General features: G+C 39.1%; 1 protein-coding gene across 8 annotated transcripts in view; it reads right to left on the minus strand.

The window, feature by feature from the left end:
• Positions 1–18,517, minus strand: part of SIAH1 (siah E3 ubiquitin protein ligase 1) — a 51,432-nt gene that overhangs the window by 2,557 nt on the left and 30,358 nt on the right. Inside the window, exon 1 of one of the 8 annotated variants that reach the window (XM_055331226.1) lies at positions 1,728–2,374. The exons of the other annotated variants lie outside the window; for them this stretch is intronic. Within the exon in view, the coding sequence (XP_055187201.1) occupies positions 1,728–1,818 (91 nt within the window). The 5' untranslated portion in view covers positions 1,819–2,374. Of the gene's footprint in view, positions 1–1,727; positions 2,375–18,517 lie in introns of those variants that run through there. 8 annotated transcript variants of the gene reach the window in all.

The raw sequence follows: 18,517 nt of genomic DNA on the forward strand, positions 1-18,517 counted from the left end.
GGGGATGGAGGCGTCGTCAGGGGAAGGGTCTGCTGCCATCCCATCATGCACCTTCATCTATTAAGTCTTCCCCTAGAATCTGAACACCAGCTACGTGTTAATTAATCTTACTTCCTACTGATGAGTAGGCCCCATAATAAAGGTGGGAGAAAGAGAAGAGAAATGGAGGGTATCTCAAAAGTTTTTAGGTACTCAGAGAAAGTACATCTTTCTACTCTATTTCCATTGCACAATAAAATTACATATAATTTGAAAAGGGGAAGAAAAGCCAGAAAAGAAGTAATTAAAGAATAAAGATTAAAACACCAGAGACACACGAAACATTGGGGACAGTACAGTAAACAGGTTAAGAATTCCTTGTACCCTAGGGTTCACTAGTGTTGCTGAAGCATTCATCAGCACAGGAATAAATATTATTTGAGATAAATGTCATCTGGAAGAAACGACAACAATGTAACTAATTTGTCAGGCTAAATGAAAGATAAAGCAAATAAATACCTTCCCCAGGAATCTACTTTGTTAGGATATGACAGGCCATATTTGTCTCAGGGGTAACAAAAGATCAGTCTACTGATGTCCCAAGACTGTATTCCCAACAACTATACAAGCCATATTTCTAACAAAACTAAAATTGAATGCCTCAAATTTAATGCTTCCTCAATGTAATCGTTATTGCTGCAAAGAACCTGACTTTAAGAAAACAACGCTGGTTACCCATGTGACTATATAAAAGCAACTGGACTTCTAGATTACTCAAGGATAGACACCAAGTGAGGGTTGAAGGTGACAAAAAAAAAGTCCACTGTCAACTAAAGTTAATATTCTACAATTCAACACTCTACAAAAGTACAGAATTCCATAAGGTGGCTTGTCACATGGACTTAGGGACAACGGGAATCAATTCTCATCACCTGAAACACTGTACAACCCAGGTGTTCGATTCTTTGTGAGTACGATGATCCATGCATTTTCTATCACTTGGAAACAACGGGCTCAGCCTTGCCAAAATGCCCCACGTATATGCTGTATGCCTGTCTCGTGGTCCATTTTATACTGCTCACTTATGTATGTGAGCAATGTTAGAATTGGAAAGTGGCTCCCTGCACACAAAACAGTCTAAACCACTGATGCCTTTTCAAATTACTAAACCAAACAAACTAATCACATCAAGGAACAGTAAACTCAGCTTGTATTCAAAATAATAGAACTAGGAAAATATAAGCAAGAAAAATACTATCGTTTCATTTCCAGACCGAGCAAATAACTATACATAATCATCAATCATTCAGGCTTACATTCCAATATTATCTTTATTACTTTTGCAAACATTGTAAAAAAAAAAAAAAACAGTTTAAATCTCTAAAGAGTGAAAACAAGCGAAATGAGGCCGGTATTTCTTGCGAATGGAGGTATTACAGGACAGAAGGTGCTAAAACCTCCCAAAGCACCAAAGGTGGAACCCAGCTCCATCTTCAAACAAAAAGAACCCCAACCACAGAGCAGCCCTGCAGTAGGAACCACGGACTCAAGTGTCTTCAGACAACCCTGCAGGAGTGATGACGTAACCTGAAGCTTGGTTTAAACAGAGAAAAGTACAGTAGATCAAAAGAAACAGCAATGCAAACTAGAGCTCAATTACATTGCAGCCACTCCCTGATCCAGATTCCCCCGGCTCACAACTTTCCCCGGTTCATACTTTTAGCATCCCAGTCTCTTGGTGTCTGTACCTTTTCTCTTCCTTGTCCCAGCTGCTGGCAGACATGTGAGCAAGACGCCCCTCCAGGAGTACAGAAAAGGTAAGGGAGACTTCCCGGTCATGAGAAGTCAGGCGGCTCATAGCCCTTCCCCCAGGAGCAAACACGATTTGTAACAGAGGCCCTGCTGGATGGACACGTTCTGTGCCTGAGCACGTCGGAGTTCAAGTTTTCAAGAAGCGAAGGTAAGCGAGCGCCCTGCTCTAGGATCCTCCATTCACTCCTCCGAAGCACCGGCTACCGCAGCAGCAGAGGAACGACGCCTCTCCCGTCCCCTCAGGAGTCCACCACGCCTCCCCGCGAGCTCCAATTCGCCTGTGTTTCCAAAAATGGGCGCCATCACCGGAGCTGTCCTCCGCTGGGCCCTCAACCGCCTGCCTTGGAAGTTTGTCTTCCCCACATTCACTAGCCCGCCAGCGTGGGTGAAGGATGGGGCTGCAGGGCGCGAGGAGGCTGGTCAAGCGCGCCCCCGGAGCCAGCTCGGAGCTGCCGCAGGGTCCGGCCCGCCGGGAGAGCCACGCGGGGCCCAGGGCTGGGCCTGGCGGTGCTGGGGAGCCTGCTCCAGCCCGCAGCGCCCGCCGGCCGGCCTCCGTTCGCAGCGCCCAGCCCAGCCCAGCCCAGCCCAGCCCAGCCCAGCCCAGCCCAGCCGCAGCGGGCGGGGCGGGCCGGCGGGGCGGGGCCGGCGGGGCGGGGCGGGGCCGGCGCGGTGGGCACGCCCGCAAGCCCCGCCCCCCAGCCCAGGGCCGCTGGGGCGCTGCCCGGCACAAGCCAGACCCTGCCCTCGACCCCAGGCAACACTGCGACCTCACCCATTTCCACAAGCTTACATTTAGTTCGAAACATGTCTTTCTGTAGAAAACAGATACTGCCAATTTTGTATGATTTCAACCTAAGACCTACAGAGAGTATATGAGAATTACGTGGCCAGAAAAGTGCTCTTCTCCTGGTTAACCATGTGTGAGCTGTGTTCATAGAGTAAAAGCATTCTCCCCACTTCGTTCACTATTTACTGGGCGTCAACGACCGGATTTCCTCAATTCTAACTCACTCCTCCACTTCTATCCCTGGTGACATCATACTTGAAACTCCTTCTCTTCCTTCGAATAGATTGCAGTGAGAGTAGTAAACACCCATAACTCTATTAAACTCGTTCAACCTCCAAACTGAGATTATATTCTCTTCCCAGTCTGGGAAAACCATCTTAAATGGCCTCATTAAATAGAGAAGCTTGTGTTTTTAAAGAAGCATTACACGGGCCCCAATAAAGTCCTGGGCCTCAGATTTGCCCTGCGTCAGGTGGTACACTCAGGGGTTTAACCTGTCATTATATCATGCTTATAGGGCAGCCTTTAAACGCACAGCAGGAGCTCGTGGTGGGAATGAACCCTGTGCAGTAAATTGTAGATTACCCATTTTCCAAATCAAATTTTAGTTCCAATCACTTCCAGACCCTACTGTATTCAGTCACTTCAACCTCACGTTAATATTAGGCTACATGAAACATCATTGGGAATAGAAATATGGATGAAGTTAAAGTCTGCTCACTGACAAATATAAATTATTATTACCTACATTTTTATTTCCTAATACATTCACCCTAGAGCAGTCTCAGGCTGATAGGGCAGACGACTTCAAATGTTTAGGCATCCCTGCCTTTCCAGAGTTAAAACTGAACCTCAACGTATAAAACAAGTCAAAGAGAAGGAATGATGGGGGGCGGAGGGGATCACTTTTCCCAAACTTCCGAAAGAGGTTACAGAGCCCTACAGAGTCTCTGAAAACCATTAACCTAGAGACAAACCTCTCAACAAGTGACTCAGGACAATAAAAGTGGCATCATTCTGGAGTCTCCTACACACAGCTGGATCCAAACCTAGTCTTCACCACCTGCTCAACCATAAAATGAGGACAAAATTTCCAGCCTCACACAGCTTTTGTCTGGATTAAAGGAGATGGGTAATTCATGTACATCATAGATGGTATGCTACATACTCCAAAATATGTATTTACCTGACACCTCCAAGAGTTTCTTGTCTCACTTGAGGTCATCTACTAGATACCTACAATGTGTGTGTTCCAAAAGATACTTTTAGTTTGTAAAGGTGATCAAACATGTCTGCCAAAGATCAACTGCCGTTTAACTAATTTTTACCACAATAAACCCTAATAAATTTCTCAACTAGGTAGTAAGTATATTTGCACTGGTTTTACATAGAGCTTAAAATTTCACAAAAATTAGATTCACTAAGACATGCCCATAGAATACAAAGTTAAAAAAATCCAAAATTTAGCGAGAGCACCCTATTACCTATACTTTCTAAAGCCTACATCTCAAGTCCAGTCTGGTATTATGTTCAAGTAGATTGTAATCTACAACAAAATATTTTATAATAAACCTTTAATGCTCTCAATTATTTCAGAGCACTTAACCATTGCTTTGTCACATGAACATATTTACAGTAAAAGTGGATAGACTTACACTTTTATTCTCAATTTCATGCGAGAACCTTGGTTTCTTTTTATAAAGCCTGATGAACAATTTCTCTGCTTAATCATATCTCATGCCTACTAATTAATATACAACAATCATATTTTTGACGTTTATAAAATGGTACTATGGCAGGCAAATAATGCCCCCCTCAAAGATGTCTGCATCCTTAACACCTACCACTGAACCTGTGAAAATGTTACAGGAGCAACAATAAGTGAATACAGTTACTCACAAAATAAAAGCTCAAAATGGAGAAATGTAATCATACATGGAAAAATCACAGTGTATTGTAAAGCAAGTTACATATAACATACATAGGAGGTACAGGCTGGAGCATGATACAAATGTGTGATTTTTAGCAAATTTTTTCTTCAAAAGGGACAATAAATAAACTGCTTTATCAAGATTAGTCTAAGAGTTGTGAAAACTGTCAAAATAAGGGAAATTTGCATTTTTAATTTAGTAAAAAAGATAGAATGCAAATATCACCAGCCTTCTTTTACCTCTCCAAAACTATTCCTAGAAATGATATAATATTCACTGTAAGATAAAGTACAGGTTCAGATTATGAATTTATTAGGAATCAATGGATTAAATAAAACTCTTCAAAACATTTAAGGGCTTTCCTCCTTTAACCCCTTTTTCTTTCTACATTTGACACTGTGAAGCATATTATGCAGCAAATGTTTACGTTAAAAAATCATTTCTAAAAATAAAAAAATCATTTCTATTTTAAGATTTAATATAGACAAAATTAAATTTAATGCAAGTCTTAACAGCTTTAAATGCTAAGAGTTAAAAAAGCAGACTTTGTTATAAAGTAATGCTAAAAAAAAAGTTAACCTATTTTTAATTTCCAAAATTGTAGCAAAATAATGAGAATTTAAATTGTACATATTTTCCTAACAGCTCTATTTTCCAAAGATAATTCTGAAAACTCTGCTGCTGCAGTAGAAGAGTTACTTATGTATCTAGAAAGACTGGTAATCCAAAAAGGGGAAAGCCCAAGACAATGATCTGGTAAAAGGTTGCTGTAAAACAGAAGTTTGAACAAAGGTGATAGCCAAGTAAATGGAGAGGAAAGTGCAAATCCCAATTCAAATGTGTAATGCAAAGTACATTTGCATTTTTATTGCAGAAATCACTCTATTTTGAGACTTCCACCCCAGTAAAAAACAGCATATACTGAATGAGAAGGCACTAGGCACTATGCTAGATACCGTAGTATAGTAAAAGATGAAATGCGAAGTGGGAGTTAGATGCCTGTGAAAGGTCTATGGAGAGAAGCACAGTTGATGTCTAAGAGTTGAGAGTGCAGATGAGGTGGTATTAACACAATGCTATCTGAAATCACAGGGAAGAAGAACATGCCTAAAGTAAGAGAAATCCCAACATTGAAAGACTGAAGAGTTCATTAATGAGAAGCAGTGGCCCCCCTAGACTGCAAAAGTTCTCAAACTTCACTGTTTGGAGGGGCCTTACTAAAATGCAAGTTCTGTTCAGAATAATCATAATTATCCTGAAACTGGGCCTGAGATTCTACATTTTCAACTCTAAGCGTGGCCAATTGCTGGTTAAGGCTCGCATGAGTAGCAAAAGCCTAAAAAAAAAAAAAACTAAAAGGAAAGCCAAGGTGAGAGAAAAGCAGGAGAGGGCAGTATCTCAGAGATCAAGGGAAGGTACAGACTTAAGATCTATAAACTCATGCACAAATATTACAATAAATTGTACTTCATTATACACTTTAAAAAAAAGATTTTATTTATTTATTCATGAGAGACAGAGAGAGAGAGGCAGAGATATAGGCAGAAGGAAAAGCAGGCTCCCTCAGGTGAGCCCAATGCCAGAGTCCATCTGGAACCCCGGGATCATGCCCTGAGTCAAAGGCAGACGTTCAACCACTGAGCCACCCAGTCATCCCATTATCATATAGTTATAAGGTACTAGTACTCTTTCTGTAATGAGAAAAAACTCAAAAGGCAACAAGCAGACATGCCTGAACATGCAAGAATTCATGGAATATACAGCACCCATGAATCTTTCTTATGTGATTAAAAATAAGCAATGGATCATTATAATTTAGAAATGGTGATCTTGTAAAAGGTGCAAATAGTTATATAAATAACAAAAAAAAATATGGTAAGAAGTAGTAAAAATAATGGCACAGTCAAAAATGTGGAATCTGCTTAGACGTCAAGTATGATCATGCCTAACAGGTGTTCATGGATTGGTGATATGGAAGTTACTGATGACTTCTGCAAAAGCAACCTTGAGAGATATGGCTCATATATAAACAGACCAAAGGATACTGAATAGGATGCTGTGTTAACTTAAAAAATATATGGCTGTGGAGAGAAGAGGCAAGTTATTTAGAGAGTGGCTCTGAAAGGCCCAGAGAAGTTTTCCACTTGGTTCCTTTTTTTCTTTTTCTTTTTTTAATGGGAAAGACCAGAATATAGTGAATGCTGATAGAATCTAGAAAAGAGGGTAGTAATCCCAAGAAATGGAGCAATGTGATAAAGTTCTTGATGATAGGGAACTCAAAACTCAAGACAAGAGTGACTAGACTATGTAGAAGAGATACTTTCTCCCCATGGTAAGAACAGAGAAGACAGAAGATGTCTAGTTCAGGAAGCTGGAGGTTAAGAAAGTTTCAGTCTGAGAGTTTCCATTTTCTCAGCGAAGTCTCTGCATAGTCATCCTCTTTTGGTAGGGGGTAGGGGAGGACAAAAAGAAGATGGTATCAGCACCAAGCTAAGGCAAAGTATTTTTTATGAATTAGCTGGCTCTTGTTATAGGACATTGAGGATACAGTCAAATATGTACGTGTAAGTCACTACCTTAGGTCCCAAAAAAAAATCTCAACTGCCTTTCTTGAACCAAAGGGTAGGGATCCCTGGGTGGCACAGTGGTTTGGCGCCTGCCTTTGGCCCGGGGTGCGATCCTGGAGACCCGGGATCGAGTCCCACGTCAGGCTCCCGGTGCATGGAGCCTGCTTCTCCCTCTGCCTGTGTCTCTGCCTCTCTCTCACTGTGTGCCTATCATAAATAAATAAAAATTTAAAAAAATATATTATAAACAAAGGGTAAATAATTTGCCATTAACATTAAGATGTTCTCTACAAACTTCTGGATCAGAACTCTAACACTAGCCCAAATGGCCAAACTTAACGGGCAATACCAAGCACACAGAGCCTGGAACTCTCATACTTTGCTGGTGGGAATGCGAAACAGTACGACCATGTCGTCACCACAGAAAATTCTTTTGGACAGCATGGTTCTATATCCCAATTCTATTTTACTATTACATTATATTTTTATTTCACATTGAATCTACAATTTATTAACATCAAAATAAAAGTACTAACATCTCCCAGGGGACTGAGCCTGGGTGGCTCAGCAGTCGAGCATCTGCCTTTTGGCTCAGGGCGTGATCTCAGTCTAGCGTTTGAGTCCCACATCAAGTTCCCTGCATCAGGCTCCCTGAGAGGAGCCTGCTTCTCCCTCTGTGTCTCTGCCTCTCTCTCTGTTTCTCTCATAAATAAGTAAATAAAATCTTTAAAAAATAAAAGTACTAACATCTCTGAAAACAAGACAAGCCCATTTTTAAGATGCTAAAAGTAAAACTTTCTCTTTCTCACCCATCAAGATAAAGATTATATTATAAACTTCAAAATATGGTGAAACAATCATCTAAATTTAAAACCTGGGATCCCTGGGTGGCGCAGCGGTTTGGCGCCTGCCTTTGGCCCAGGGCACGATCCTGGAGACCCGGGATCGAATCCCACGTCGGGCTCCCAGTGCATGGAGCCTGCTTCTCCCTCTGCCTGTGCCTCTGCCTCTCTCTCTCTCTCTCTCTCTCTCTCTCTCTATCATAAATAAAATAAAAAAAAAACCTAACTGCAACCATTTAATTCCATTTCTCACAATTATATCACAAATACCCATCCTTGGGGATTAAGGAGTGCACCTGTCATGATGAGCACTGGGTGATATACGGAGCTGCTGGAGAGGAGAGGGAGGAAGGGAGAGGGAGGGAGAGGGAGAGGGAGAGGAGAGGAGAGGAAAAGAAAAGAGAAAAAAAGAAAAGAAAAGAAAAGAAAAGAAAAGAAAAGAAAAGAAAAGAAAAGAAAAGAAAAGGAAAGGAAAAGAAAAGAAAGAAAGGAAGGAAAGGAAAGGAAAGGAAAGGAAAGAAAGAAGAAAAGAAAGAAAGGAAAGAAAGAAAGAAGAAAGAAAGAAAGAAAGAAAGAAAGAAAGAAAGAAAGAAAGAAAGAAAGAAGAAAGAAAGAGAAATGTTCACCTAAACATCTAAGTAATATGCCATTAGCACCTGCCAAACAAAACACTAGGTGAGTCTTTTCAATCCAAAGGCTCAAATCTTTCACCTTTGTGGGCTTCTCTTCTAAATATTCTTCGATCCTTCCCATCTACTCATTTATTTTCTGCACATAGTTCTGATACTGACTCTGCTCCATCTATCTCCCAATCACATATTTTTTCCCTAAATCCAATCTTTGTTTTGCACTGCATTCCAAAAGAACTCATCAAGTTCCTCTCCTCTCCTCTCCTCACAAGGGAACAGAGATTTTGGTGGCAGGAATGGGCTGTTTCCCTGTCCTTACCCTGAAGTTGGGATAGCTAGATAAGTTTGGATTATACTGCCCTTGTACTTCCTTAACCCCTCCCTACATGCGTTTTCATGTTTAATTTTTTTTAAAGGTTTTATTTATTTATTCATGAGAGACACACATAGAAGAGGAAGAGACACAGGCAGAGGGAGAAGCAGGCTCCATGCAGGGATCCCCATGTGGGACTTGATCCCAGGACCGGGATGACACCCTGAGCTGAAGGCAGACGCTCAACCACTGAGCCACCCAGATGTTCCTTATGTTTAATTTGTATGTCTCTCACTGGAGCTTGCCTGTTTGTTATTCATTTTGTTCTTGCTGCTATAGTCTCAAAGGGTTGCAGGGTCAGCAAGCTAAATAAGGCAAAGTAGAGACCCCCCTCCATTTTCATTAAAACAGCTGCCCTGAGTCACCAGGGTGGCTCAGGGGTTGTGAGCATCTATCTGTCTTTGGTCCAGGTCGTGATCCCAGGGTCCAGGATCAAGTCCTGCACCAGGCTCCCCATTGGGAGCCTGCTTCTCTCTCTGCCTATGTCTCTGCCTCTGTCTCTCATGAATAAATAAAATCTTAAAAAAAAAAAAAAAAAAAAAAAAAAGGGCAGCCCTGGTGGCTCAGCGGTTTAGCACCGCCTTCAGCCGAGGGTGTGATCCAGGAGACCCGGGATCTAGGCCCAGGTCGGGCTCCCTGCATGGAGCCTGCTTCTCCCTCTGCCTGTGTCTCTGCCTCTCTCTCTCTCTCTCTCTCTCTGTGTCTCTCATGAGTAAATAAATAAATAAATCTTTAAAAAAAAAAAAAAGATGCTCCAAACATTTATTAAGCTCCTAATATGTACCAGGTATGATCCTCAAAGCTTTATATACACTGTGATTTCATTTCATCATTTCAATGAGCTTCCAGGTTAGGCATCTATCCCCTACTTTACAGATAAGAAAATAAATTTATAAAATAAGTGTTTCAGATCATAGAACTAGGAAATAATGGAAGTCGGAGCTTATCTGATCAGGGCAGACTTAAAAGGGATGGGCAGAGGGGGTCAAGTGGCAACCTAGGCAAAGCAAACAAACATTTAAAAGAAATTTTAAGCTTGGAAGAAATCTTAACCACCTCTCATTTTCAGAAAAGAAAAATGATACAAATATCTTGCTAAATGTCATGTATATTAGGTGAATGTTCTAATCTAGGCTGTATAATTTCCTCTATCTATTTAAAGCCCCCAGCTTGGGGCTTGGAACTCATGACCCTGAGATCAAGACCTGAGCTGGGATCAAGAGTTGGACACTTAACTGACTGAGCCACCCAGGGGCCCCTTCCTCAATCCTTTTAAAGCAAGCATGCTTGGATATTTTATAATTCAACTTGAAAAATTAACCTTTTCTGAATTTAAGTCTGGTAACATTCAAAATAAAAATAAAAATTTAATTAAACTATCTTTTGCTTTCCCTCCCAACATAAGAAGGATCCCTAATATAACCAGAGGTGATCAAAAAAGAAGAGAGATGATACCTAGTTAAGTCCTGAACAAGTAACCAGTAAACTAAAGTCAGCTCTTTAAGGCACCTTTCCTGATCACTTTATCTAAAGACCAGATGACACTACTAATTATCTCCACACTATCTGTTAACCATTTGAAATTCTGACTGCTTATTGTCTATTTTCTCCTCTATTCACTCCCAACTACAACACCAAGTTTTTACTCATAATTGCAGTTCTCAAACTTCTTTGGTATCAGGAAAACTTTATACCAGCGGTTGGCAAACTACAATTGCAGGCCAGCTGCCAGTTTCTGGAAGTAGTTTTACCAGAACATAGATACGCCCTTTTCTTTACATATTGCCTACAACTGCCTTTGAACTGAATAGCTGATCCTATGATTTCTAAGCCTTTCAAACGTATCTAGCCATTGAAAAAAATCAAAAACTTAGTCTTTAACTGCTTTGTAGTTTTAAAAAATTATTGAGGACCCCAAAAGAGCTTTTGTCTATGTGGTTCATATGTACTGATATTTACTATATTAGAAATTCAATCGAAAAAAATGTTTAAGTATTTATTTTTAAATTACCATTACATTTATCTTACGTGTAAAAAACCAACTACATGTTAAATGTTTATGAAAAATAGCTATTTTCCATGAGAGGCAGAAAAATGTGTTTTGCATTTTTACACATTTTTAATGTCTGATGCAATAAAATGCAATTGGACATTCATTATCTATTTCTGCATTGAATCTGTTAAGATGCCATATGCCATTTAGCCTCTGGGAAACTCCACTGTACTCTCATGTCTCATTACTGTGAAAAACAGTTTTGACCTTCAAAGGGTCTTGAGAACTCCCAGGATCCCTGAGCCATTAACTTTTGGTTCAGAACTTCTACACAAAGAAACTTCATGACTACTTTGTTTTGCTCACGCTTGTGTCTCCAGCACCTAGGACAGTACCCAACCCAGAACAGGTATTCAAGTATTGGAAGAAGTGACTAAATCAAGTAAAATAGCACGAAGGATTCCAAGAAAAGAGCCTATGTATACATCCAGAACTCACTTATCCCTGATGCCCCTGCAAGTAGAATGTATTTATTGTTGATATAAACCTTAAAGAGAATTCGCAACTAAGATTTAAAATTCACTTTCAATTAACTGTGATCTGCAATCTTTGACAAAGGAACCAAAGGCAATGGAGAAAAGATAGCCTTTTCAACAAATGATGCTGAAGCAACTCAATATCCACATACAAAAAAACTTAATCTAGACATAGACCTCACACCCTTCACAAAAAATAGCTCAAAATGAATCACTGACCTAGATGTAAACTCCCAGAAGATAATGGGAAAAAATCTAGATGACCTTGGATTTAGTGAGGATTTTTCAAGAACACCACCAAACACCTGAAGCAGGAAAAAAACAAATGGTAATTTGGACTTGATTAAAATTAAAAACATCTGCTCTGCAAAGAACACCATCATGAGAATGAGAAGACAAACCACAGACCAGGAGAAATTATCTGCAGAAGACTCATCTGATAAAGGACTGTTACCCAAAATATACAAAGAACTCTTGAAACTCAACAATAAAACTAACAACGACCCAACTTAAGCCTTAACCTAGCCAAAGAAATACAGAGGGCAAATGAGCATGTGAAAAGGTGTCCACATCATCTGTCACCAGAGAAATGCAAACTGAAACAACAAGAAAATACCACTACACATCTTTTTAGAATGGCCAAAATCCAGAACCCTGACACCACCAAATGCTGGTGGGCATGCGGAGCAACAGGAACTCTCATTCCACTACTGGTGGAAACGCAAAACCATACAGTCACTATAAAAGGCAGTTGTGACAGTTTCTTACAAAACCATACATACTCTTACCCCTAAGATCTAGTAATCATGCTGCTCGGTATTTACTCAAAGGAGCTGAAAACACGTCCACACAAAAACCTACACACGGGCGTTTTTAGCAGCTTCATTCATAATTTGGAAGCCAAAATTTGGAAGCAACCAAGATGCTGTCCTCTGGCAGGTGAGTGGATAAATAAACTGGCACAACCAGACGGTGATTATTATCCAGTGCTAAAAAGAACTGAGCAATCAAGTCATGAAAAGACACAGAAGAATCTTCAATGCGTATTACCAAGTGAAAGAAGCCAATCTGAAGAGGCTACCTGCTGTAGGATTCCAATTATATGACATTCTGGAACAGACAGAACTATGAAGACGGTAAGAGGATCAGTGCTTGACAAATGTTTGGGGAAGGGAGGAAGGAATAGGTGGAGCACAGAGGACTTGCAGGACAATGCAACTGTTCTTCTGTACACTCTAATAATGGTGGATACATGTCGTTCATTATGCATTTGTCACAACTCCCCCAACACAGAACACCAAGACTGAACCATAATGTAAAACCATGGGCTTTGGGTGAGAATGATGTGTCAGTGCAGGTACAGCAACTGTAACAAATGTATTACTCTACTCTGGTAGAGAACTACTGACAGTGCAGGAGCTATGTAGGACTGGGGGCAGGGTGAGTATGGGAAATCTCTTTCCCTTCTGTTCCATTTTGCTACTGAATCTAAAACTGCTCTTAAAAAATACAATCTACTTAAAAACACTATGTAAATAAATCATTTAATCATCATAGATATAATCTAAAAAAAATAGATGTACTTCCATAACAATTCTCTAAGTTTTCAAAATGTTTCTGTTTGTAGCATAAGAGTTCCATAATTCATTGATTCCTAGACAGTAATTTCAATTTTTAGTAATGCACTACTGAAATTCATACCTGGAGAATGTGCCTTTTTAGTGAAAAGAACAATGAATTGGTTGATTTCAATCAATCTGATTGAAAAGCTCAAATCTGAATTCCTACTTCAACTGTTACTACACTTTGATACTGGGCAAAACTACAATACCCTGAGTCTCAAATTTCTCATTTGTGTAGGGTGCCTGGGTGGCTCGGTCGGTTAAACATTGATCAGACTCTTGATTTCAGCTCAGGTCATGATCTGAGTCATGAGATTGCGCCCCACATAGGGCTCCACACTCAGGGTGAAATCTGCTTGTCCCTCTCCCTCTGCTCCTCCTTCTGCTGGTGCACACGTACCCATGCCTGCACCCGCTCACTCTCGCTCTCGCTCTCTCAAGTAAATAAATAAAATCCTTTTAAAAAGTCCTCATTTGAGAAACATTAAAACCAACAATAGATTTTTTGGAATTAACTCAGATCAAATACGAAATATTTGATATATTAATAACACAATCACTTAGTGATGTTTACAGAGTCATACTAGGAACCTACAACTGATCACTAAATAAAAAAAGACCTGGATTATACAGGATTTTACTGAGAACTGCTGTTTCAACCTGTGTTCATTTTCATAACCTTAATTTGGGACTCTGCTTGAAATCTGATAAAGTTTACAGAGTTTGCTGTGAACAAAGCTGCATAAGCTGGGCACCTATCAACCTGGAAGGAACTGTGTCAGCAGCTTCATATCACTAATTATTTAAGCTTCAAAAAGTAGGCAGTAGCTCCATATTGCAAATGAGGAAATTGAAGATCAGAAAAATTAAGAATAAGTATAGAGTCTGATTCCAAACTGTTTTGTCCCCAATCTCGTTTCTTTCAAATAACCCTCAAAAACAGTATAATCTCCTACTGGCATGTATATTTAACTTAGTATCCAAAGCTTCTTTTCAATATATACAAAAATTGGCGAGAAAGAAAGAAAGAAAAAGAAAATTTCCCTAAATCCTCTAGATTAAATCTCTGGAAGTAGTTGCTTTTTGAATTTTTTGCCATCAAAGTGGTAGAATCTGATAGTCTGCGTTTGTCATAAACCATCAGACATTAAATCAAAGTATCAAGCAGCAAAGTAAGCAGAGAAACAGGAGTAAAAAAGAAGCTGAAGAGAGTGTCAAACAGGCTTTCTCTACCTTTTTATTTCACACCATACATCATGATATAACAGAATTTTTGGTAACTCACTGGAACATATGGAAACTTTATTACAATACAATCGTTACTGTAATGTAATCAAATCTCATAGTGTCTAGATAGAAGTGTCCAATATTCACTGAGTTATTTGTGTCCAAGTAAGAATATAACTGTTTACTACCATGATTATGTTTTATATTCTCTCAGGATGTAAAACTGTCACACAGTCCAGTAGATGTTTCCTCTTTTGCTCTGTCTTAGCATTCATTAAGCTATGTAACCCAGTTCTATACTGTAACATACAACCTATTCAACTCCGTATTCCAACAGATAAATATGGTAGGCAAACACACTTACATACTCACTCTGGCCAAAAATCTTTTTTATTTATTTGTTTGTTTGTTTGTTTATTTATTTATTTCCAAAAAATTTAAAGCAGATCAAAACTGGTAGTAACCTATGAAGAGTTAGTGATACTAAGCTATCAGAAAAGAGTATATATTGCTTGGTAGACAGAAGAAATTAAATCAGGTAAAAAGTCACATTATAGTCTTAATACATTTATAATGATAGTTCGCTCTTTACTAGTAAAAGAGGATAAAAACCGTCAAATTTATGGGAAAGAAATGCCATATTAAAAAATTCATGAAGCCTTTCAAATTAAACAATAGTTCATTGAAATAGTTATAAGTTGTGTCTTCATAAGCATTATATTTGAAACTCTAACCAAATCATTTCAGCTATTTCAAATAAGGATATAACACATGAATCAACTTATACTCAAATTTTCCTCATATTTAAAAAACAAAACAAAAATTTTCCTCAAACTAAGATTCTATTCTCAGGGGAAGTAGGGTCCACATTTTCCTACAAAAACTGAATGTGTTTTATTTTCCTGCGTTCAATAATCTAAAAAGCAGTAGTAGCACATTCTGAATCATCATACTCCATCTAGTAGCCAAATAATTTAATGCTCCCATTCTCATTTATGGTCATGCTGGCTCCAAGTCAGTACTACAGTACTGTAATTATGAAGGACTGAAGACAAAAGCAGAAGTCCATCTCAAATGCAAATGATGCACTGGTGTAAAGCAAAGCCCAAATAGCATCATGGTTTTCACTGAAGCATTTATACACTGCTAAGAAAATGCAACACGTGGTGACCACACCAGACAGGGCAATTCTGGTATGTTTTACTCAAAGAACAGCGCAACAGTCAATTCCATAACCCATGTTGTTTCAAGACTTCAATTTAGCAGGCAGTATCCAATGATTTAGTAAATTAGTATAATTCAAATTTCACACTGGTCTCGCAGTTTTGTATTTAATGTGCAAGTTTTGAACTGTCACCAAATTTAACAGAGCTGATCACTGGCTCCTGTCTGATAAATTCTGTTCACTGTCCCCACAGACATAGTTTTTCTAGCTCACCAGCTCCTCCTCAGCTGCCTTTATTGATTCCTGCTCTTCTCCCTCAAACTCTTGACATTGGGAGTTGTCCATGTCCACTTTTCTTCACTTTGTTGATCTGATTCAGTCTTGTAGTATTTAAATTCCACCAACATCTCCAGCCCAGATTTAAAAAACAAAACAAAACAATCCAGATTGCTCTTAAACACAAGATTTGTGCATCCAACTTCCTAGATATTCCTGGGGGCAGGGGTAGAGTATGGGTAGAGGGGCCTGCTGAACAAACCTGAACTACTCATTTTCTCTCAGACTACTCCACTCACCACCTTCCCCTCTCTTTTGATGGCAACTCCATCCTTCCAGTTACTCAGTTCAAAAGCCTTGAAGTCATCCTTCTTTTTTTTCACATCACATATCTAAAACCACCCAGGAAATCTTATTGTATCCCTTTTAAAAATAAATCCAGAATCCAGCCACTCCTCACCACCTCTACCATTACCATGTAATACAGTCCAAGCACCATTATCTCTCACCTACATCATTATAATATTCTTCTACACAGCAGCCCCCTCCTTGCTTCCATCCTTGTCTCCCACGCCCACCCCAGTATGTTTTGAGCACAGCAATCAGAAAAATCCAGTTAAAATTTATATAAGGTCATGTCACTCCTCTGCTCAATATTCTCCCTTGGCAACCCACATACAATCTTAAACAGCCTGAAAGGCCCTACAGAATATGGTGATTACTCTTTGACTTAATCTCCCACTTCTTTCCCCCTCACTCACTGCACTAGCTTCCTGGTACCCTAAGACTAAGACATTCCGTTGGCCTCTGCTTTAACATACTTTTCTCCTGGATGTACACATAACTAATTCTCTCACCTCCTTCTAATATTTGTTTGTATGCTACCTTCTCAACGATGCCTAACCTGTCCCCTTTATTTAAAACAGTGACCAGCACTCTGCCCACTGACCCCTCCACTACATGCTCCTAATCCTTACCCATTCTACCACCTTCTTTCTCTACCCTCCCTGCCCCTCCCCTACTTCTGCTTTTTTTTTTTTTTTCCACAGAATCTATTACCTTCTATCAGGCTACACAATTATTATGTTTGTTGTTGTAGCAGTGCCTCGCCGCCTCAACCTGTAGGAATTTTTGTCTGGTTCAGTGATTTACCCCAAATACTTAAAAATGCCTAGCACACACACAGGCTCAATAAATTACTTGTTGGGTGAACAAATAAATTAGAAAGCAAAGGAACTTTGGACTTTTGAGCAAGAATATCCAAAGCTGGATGCAACAGAGCAATGCTTTTTAAAATCCTCAAAGAGAATGATTACTATTCTAGAATTCTATGTGCAACCGAATTATCCTAACAGTGAGGGCAAAATAATGATGCAAAGTTTCAAAACATTACTTCCCATATAAGTTCTCAGGAAGCTCCTGGAGGACAAGCCCTTCAAATTTAAGGGAATGAAGCAAGAAAAAAGGGACAACATGGGCTACAATTAAGGAAGATGTAACTCAGAAGAAAAGTAAGGGAATACTGACCATGACAATTTTACACTAGTGGAAGAAGGCAATGTAAGGTGTCAAGCAACATGAACATGTAGATAAGTGGTAAGGAATATGGGGGCAATTATTAGCAGTAAGCACAGAGAAAACAAAGCAAACAAAAAAAGACAAGCATTAGCAAGAAAAATTATACAAATACCTATTAAACAGTACAGGGAAAAAAGTAACATCTTACTATATGGCTCAAATTGTGAATAACTTTTATAATCATAATAATGCAAATACAAAATCATCAATGTCACTCAATTAAGAGAGTATATATAAATGGGAAAGTTTGTACATGTGATGGTAACAGAAAGCCAAGTTAAATCCACAAAAGGGATTCAAAAGATAAGGCCAAAAACTGAAATCTGGATTTAACAATAGAAGCATGTTAGAGACAAAGACAGTAAATACAAAAATAATCAGCTCAATAAAAATAGTCGCCTCTAGCAAAGGACACCTAGAGAGGTAGGAGGCAGAGAGCTTTTCGTTAAAAAAAACAAACCTAATGGAATATTTTATTTTGAATTATATGTGCATGTAAAACTCCAGGAAAAAGGAAAAAGAAGTTCAAACCTTGGTATAAAGAAACGTCACAAATTGCATGCAATGCTTATGAAAGGACTGAGATTTGTTTTCAAAGATTTGATTCCAAGTATTGGCAAAGCTGTGGGGAAACAGACTTTCCTACACTGTTGGAAATGTCCACTGTGGAAGAAGCTTCTAATAAGATTGGCAGTTTGTTTCAAAATTTAGGAGTGTGCATACTCTTTGACCCAGCAATTTCTTCCAAGTCCCTCTTCTAATTTACACGTTGGCAAAGGTGTATGTATCTGGATGCCTACAGCAATCCTGTTTATAACAGCAAAAAGAAACTGAAAAATTCAAGTTCTATCTTAAGATAGTGACAAAAATATGGTCCATGCGACAGATCGCTATGCTGCCTTTTTTTTTTTTTTAAATACGACGGAGTCATATCTACTAATAAAAAAATCAATCTGTTTAAATGAGTGGGTTTAAAAAAGCCACATAATCTCATAATCCAATTTATGTTAAAAGAAAAATATAGTTAAGTAAATATGCACACTGATACGGCTGTTGTCTGTATGTATGCATGCATATAAGAAGAAAAGAAACTGGAAGGGCACACGAACTACAGAATGTGGCTTAAAGACTTAAAGGCAGGGATTAGAAAAGAGGAGAAATAAGTCAAGTTTAGAACAGAAACCACAGAGATCAGAGATG

The sequence above is a fragment of the Nyctereutes procyonoides genome, unplaced genomic scaffold, assembly GCF_905146905.1.
Source record: "Nyctereutes procyonoides isolate TBG_1078 unplaced genomic scaffold, NYPRO_anot_genome, whole genome shotgun sequence".
Classification (NCBI taxonomy): Eukaryota; Metazoa; Chordata; class Mammalia; order Carnivora; family Canidae; genus Nyctereutes; species Nyctereutes procyonoides.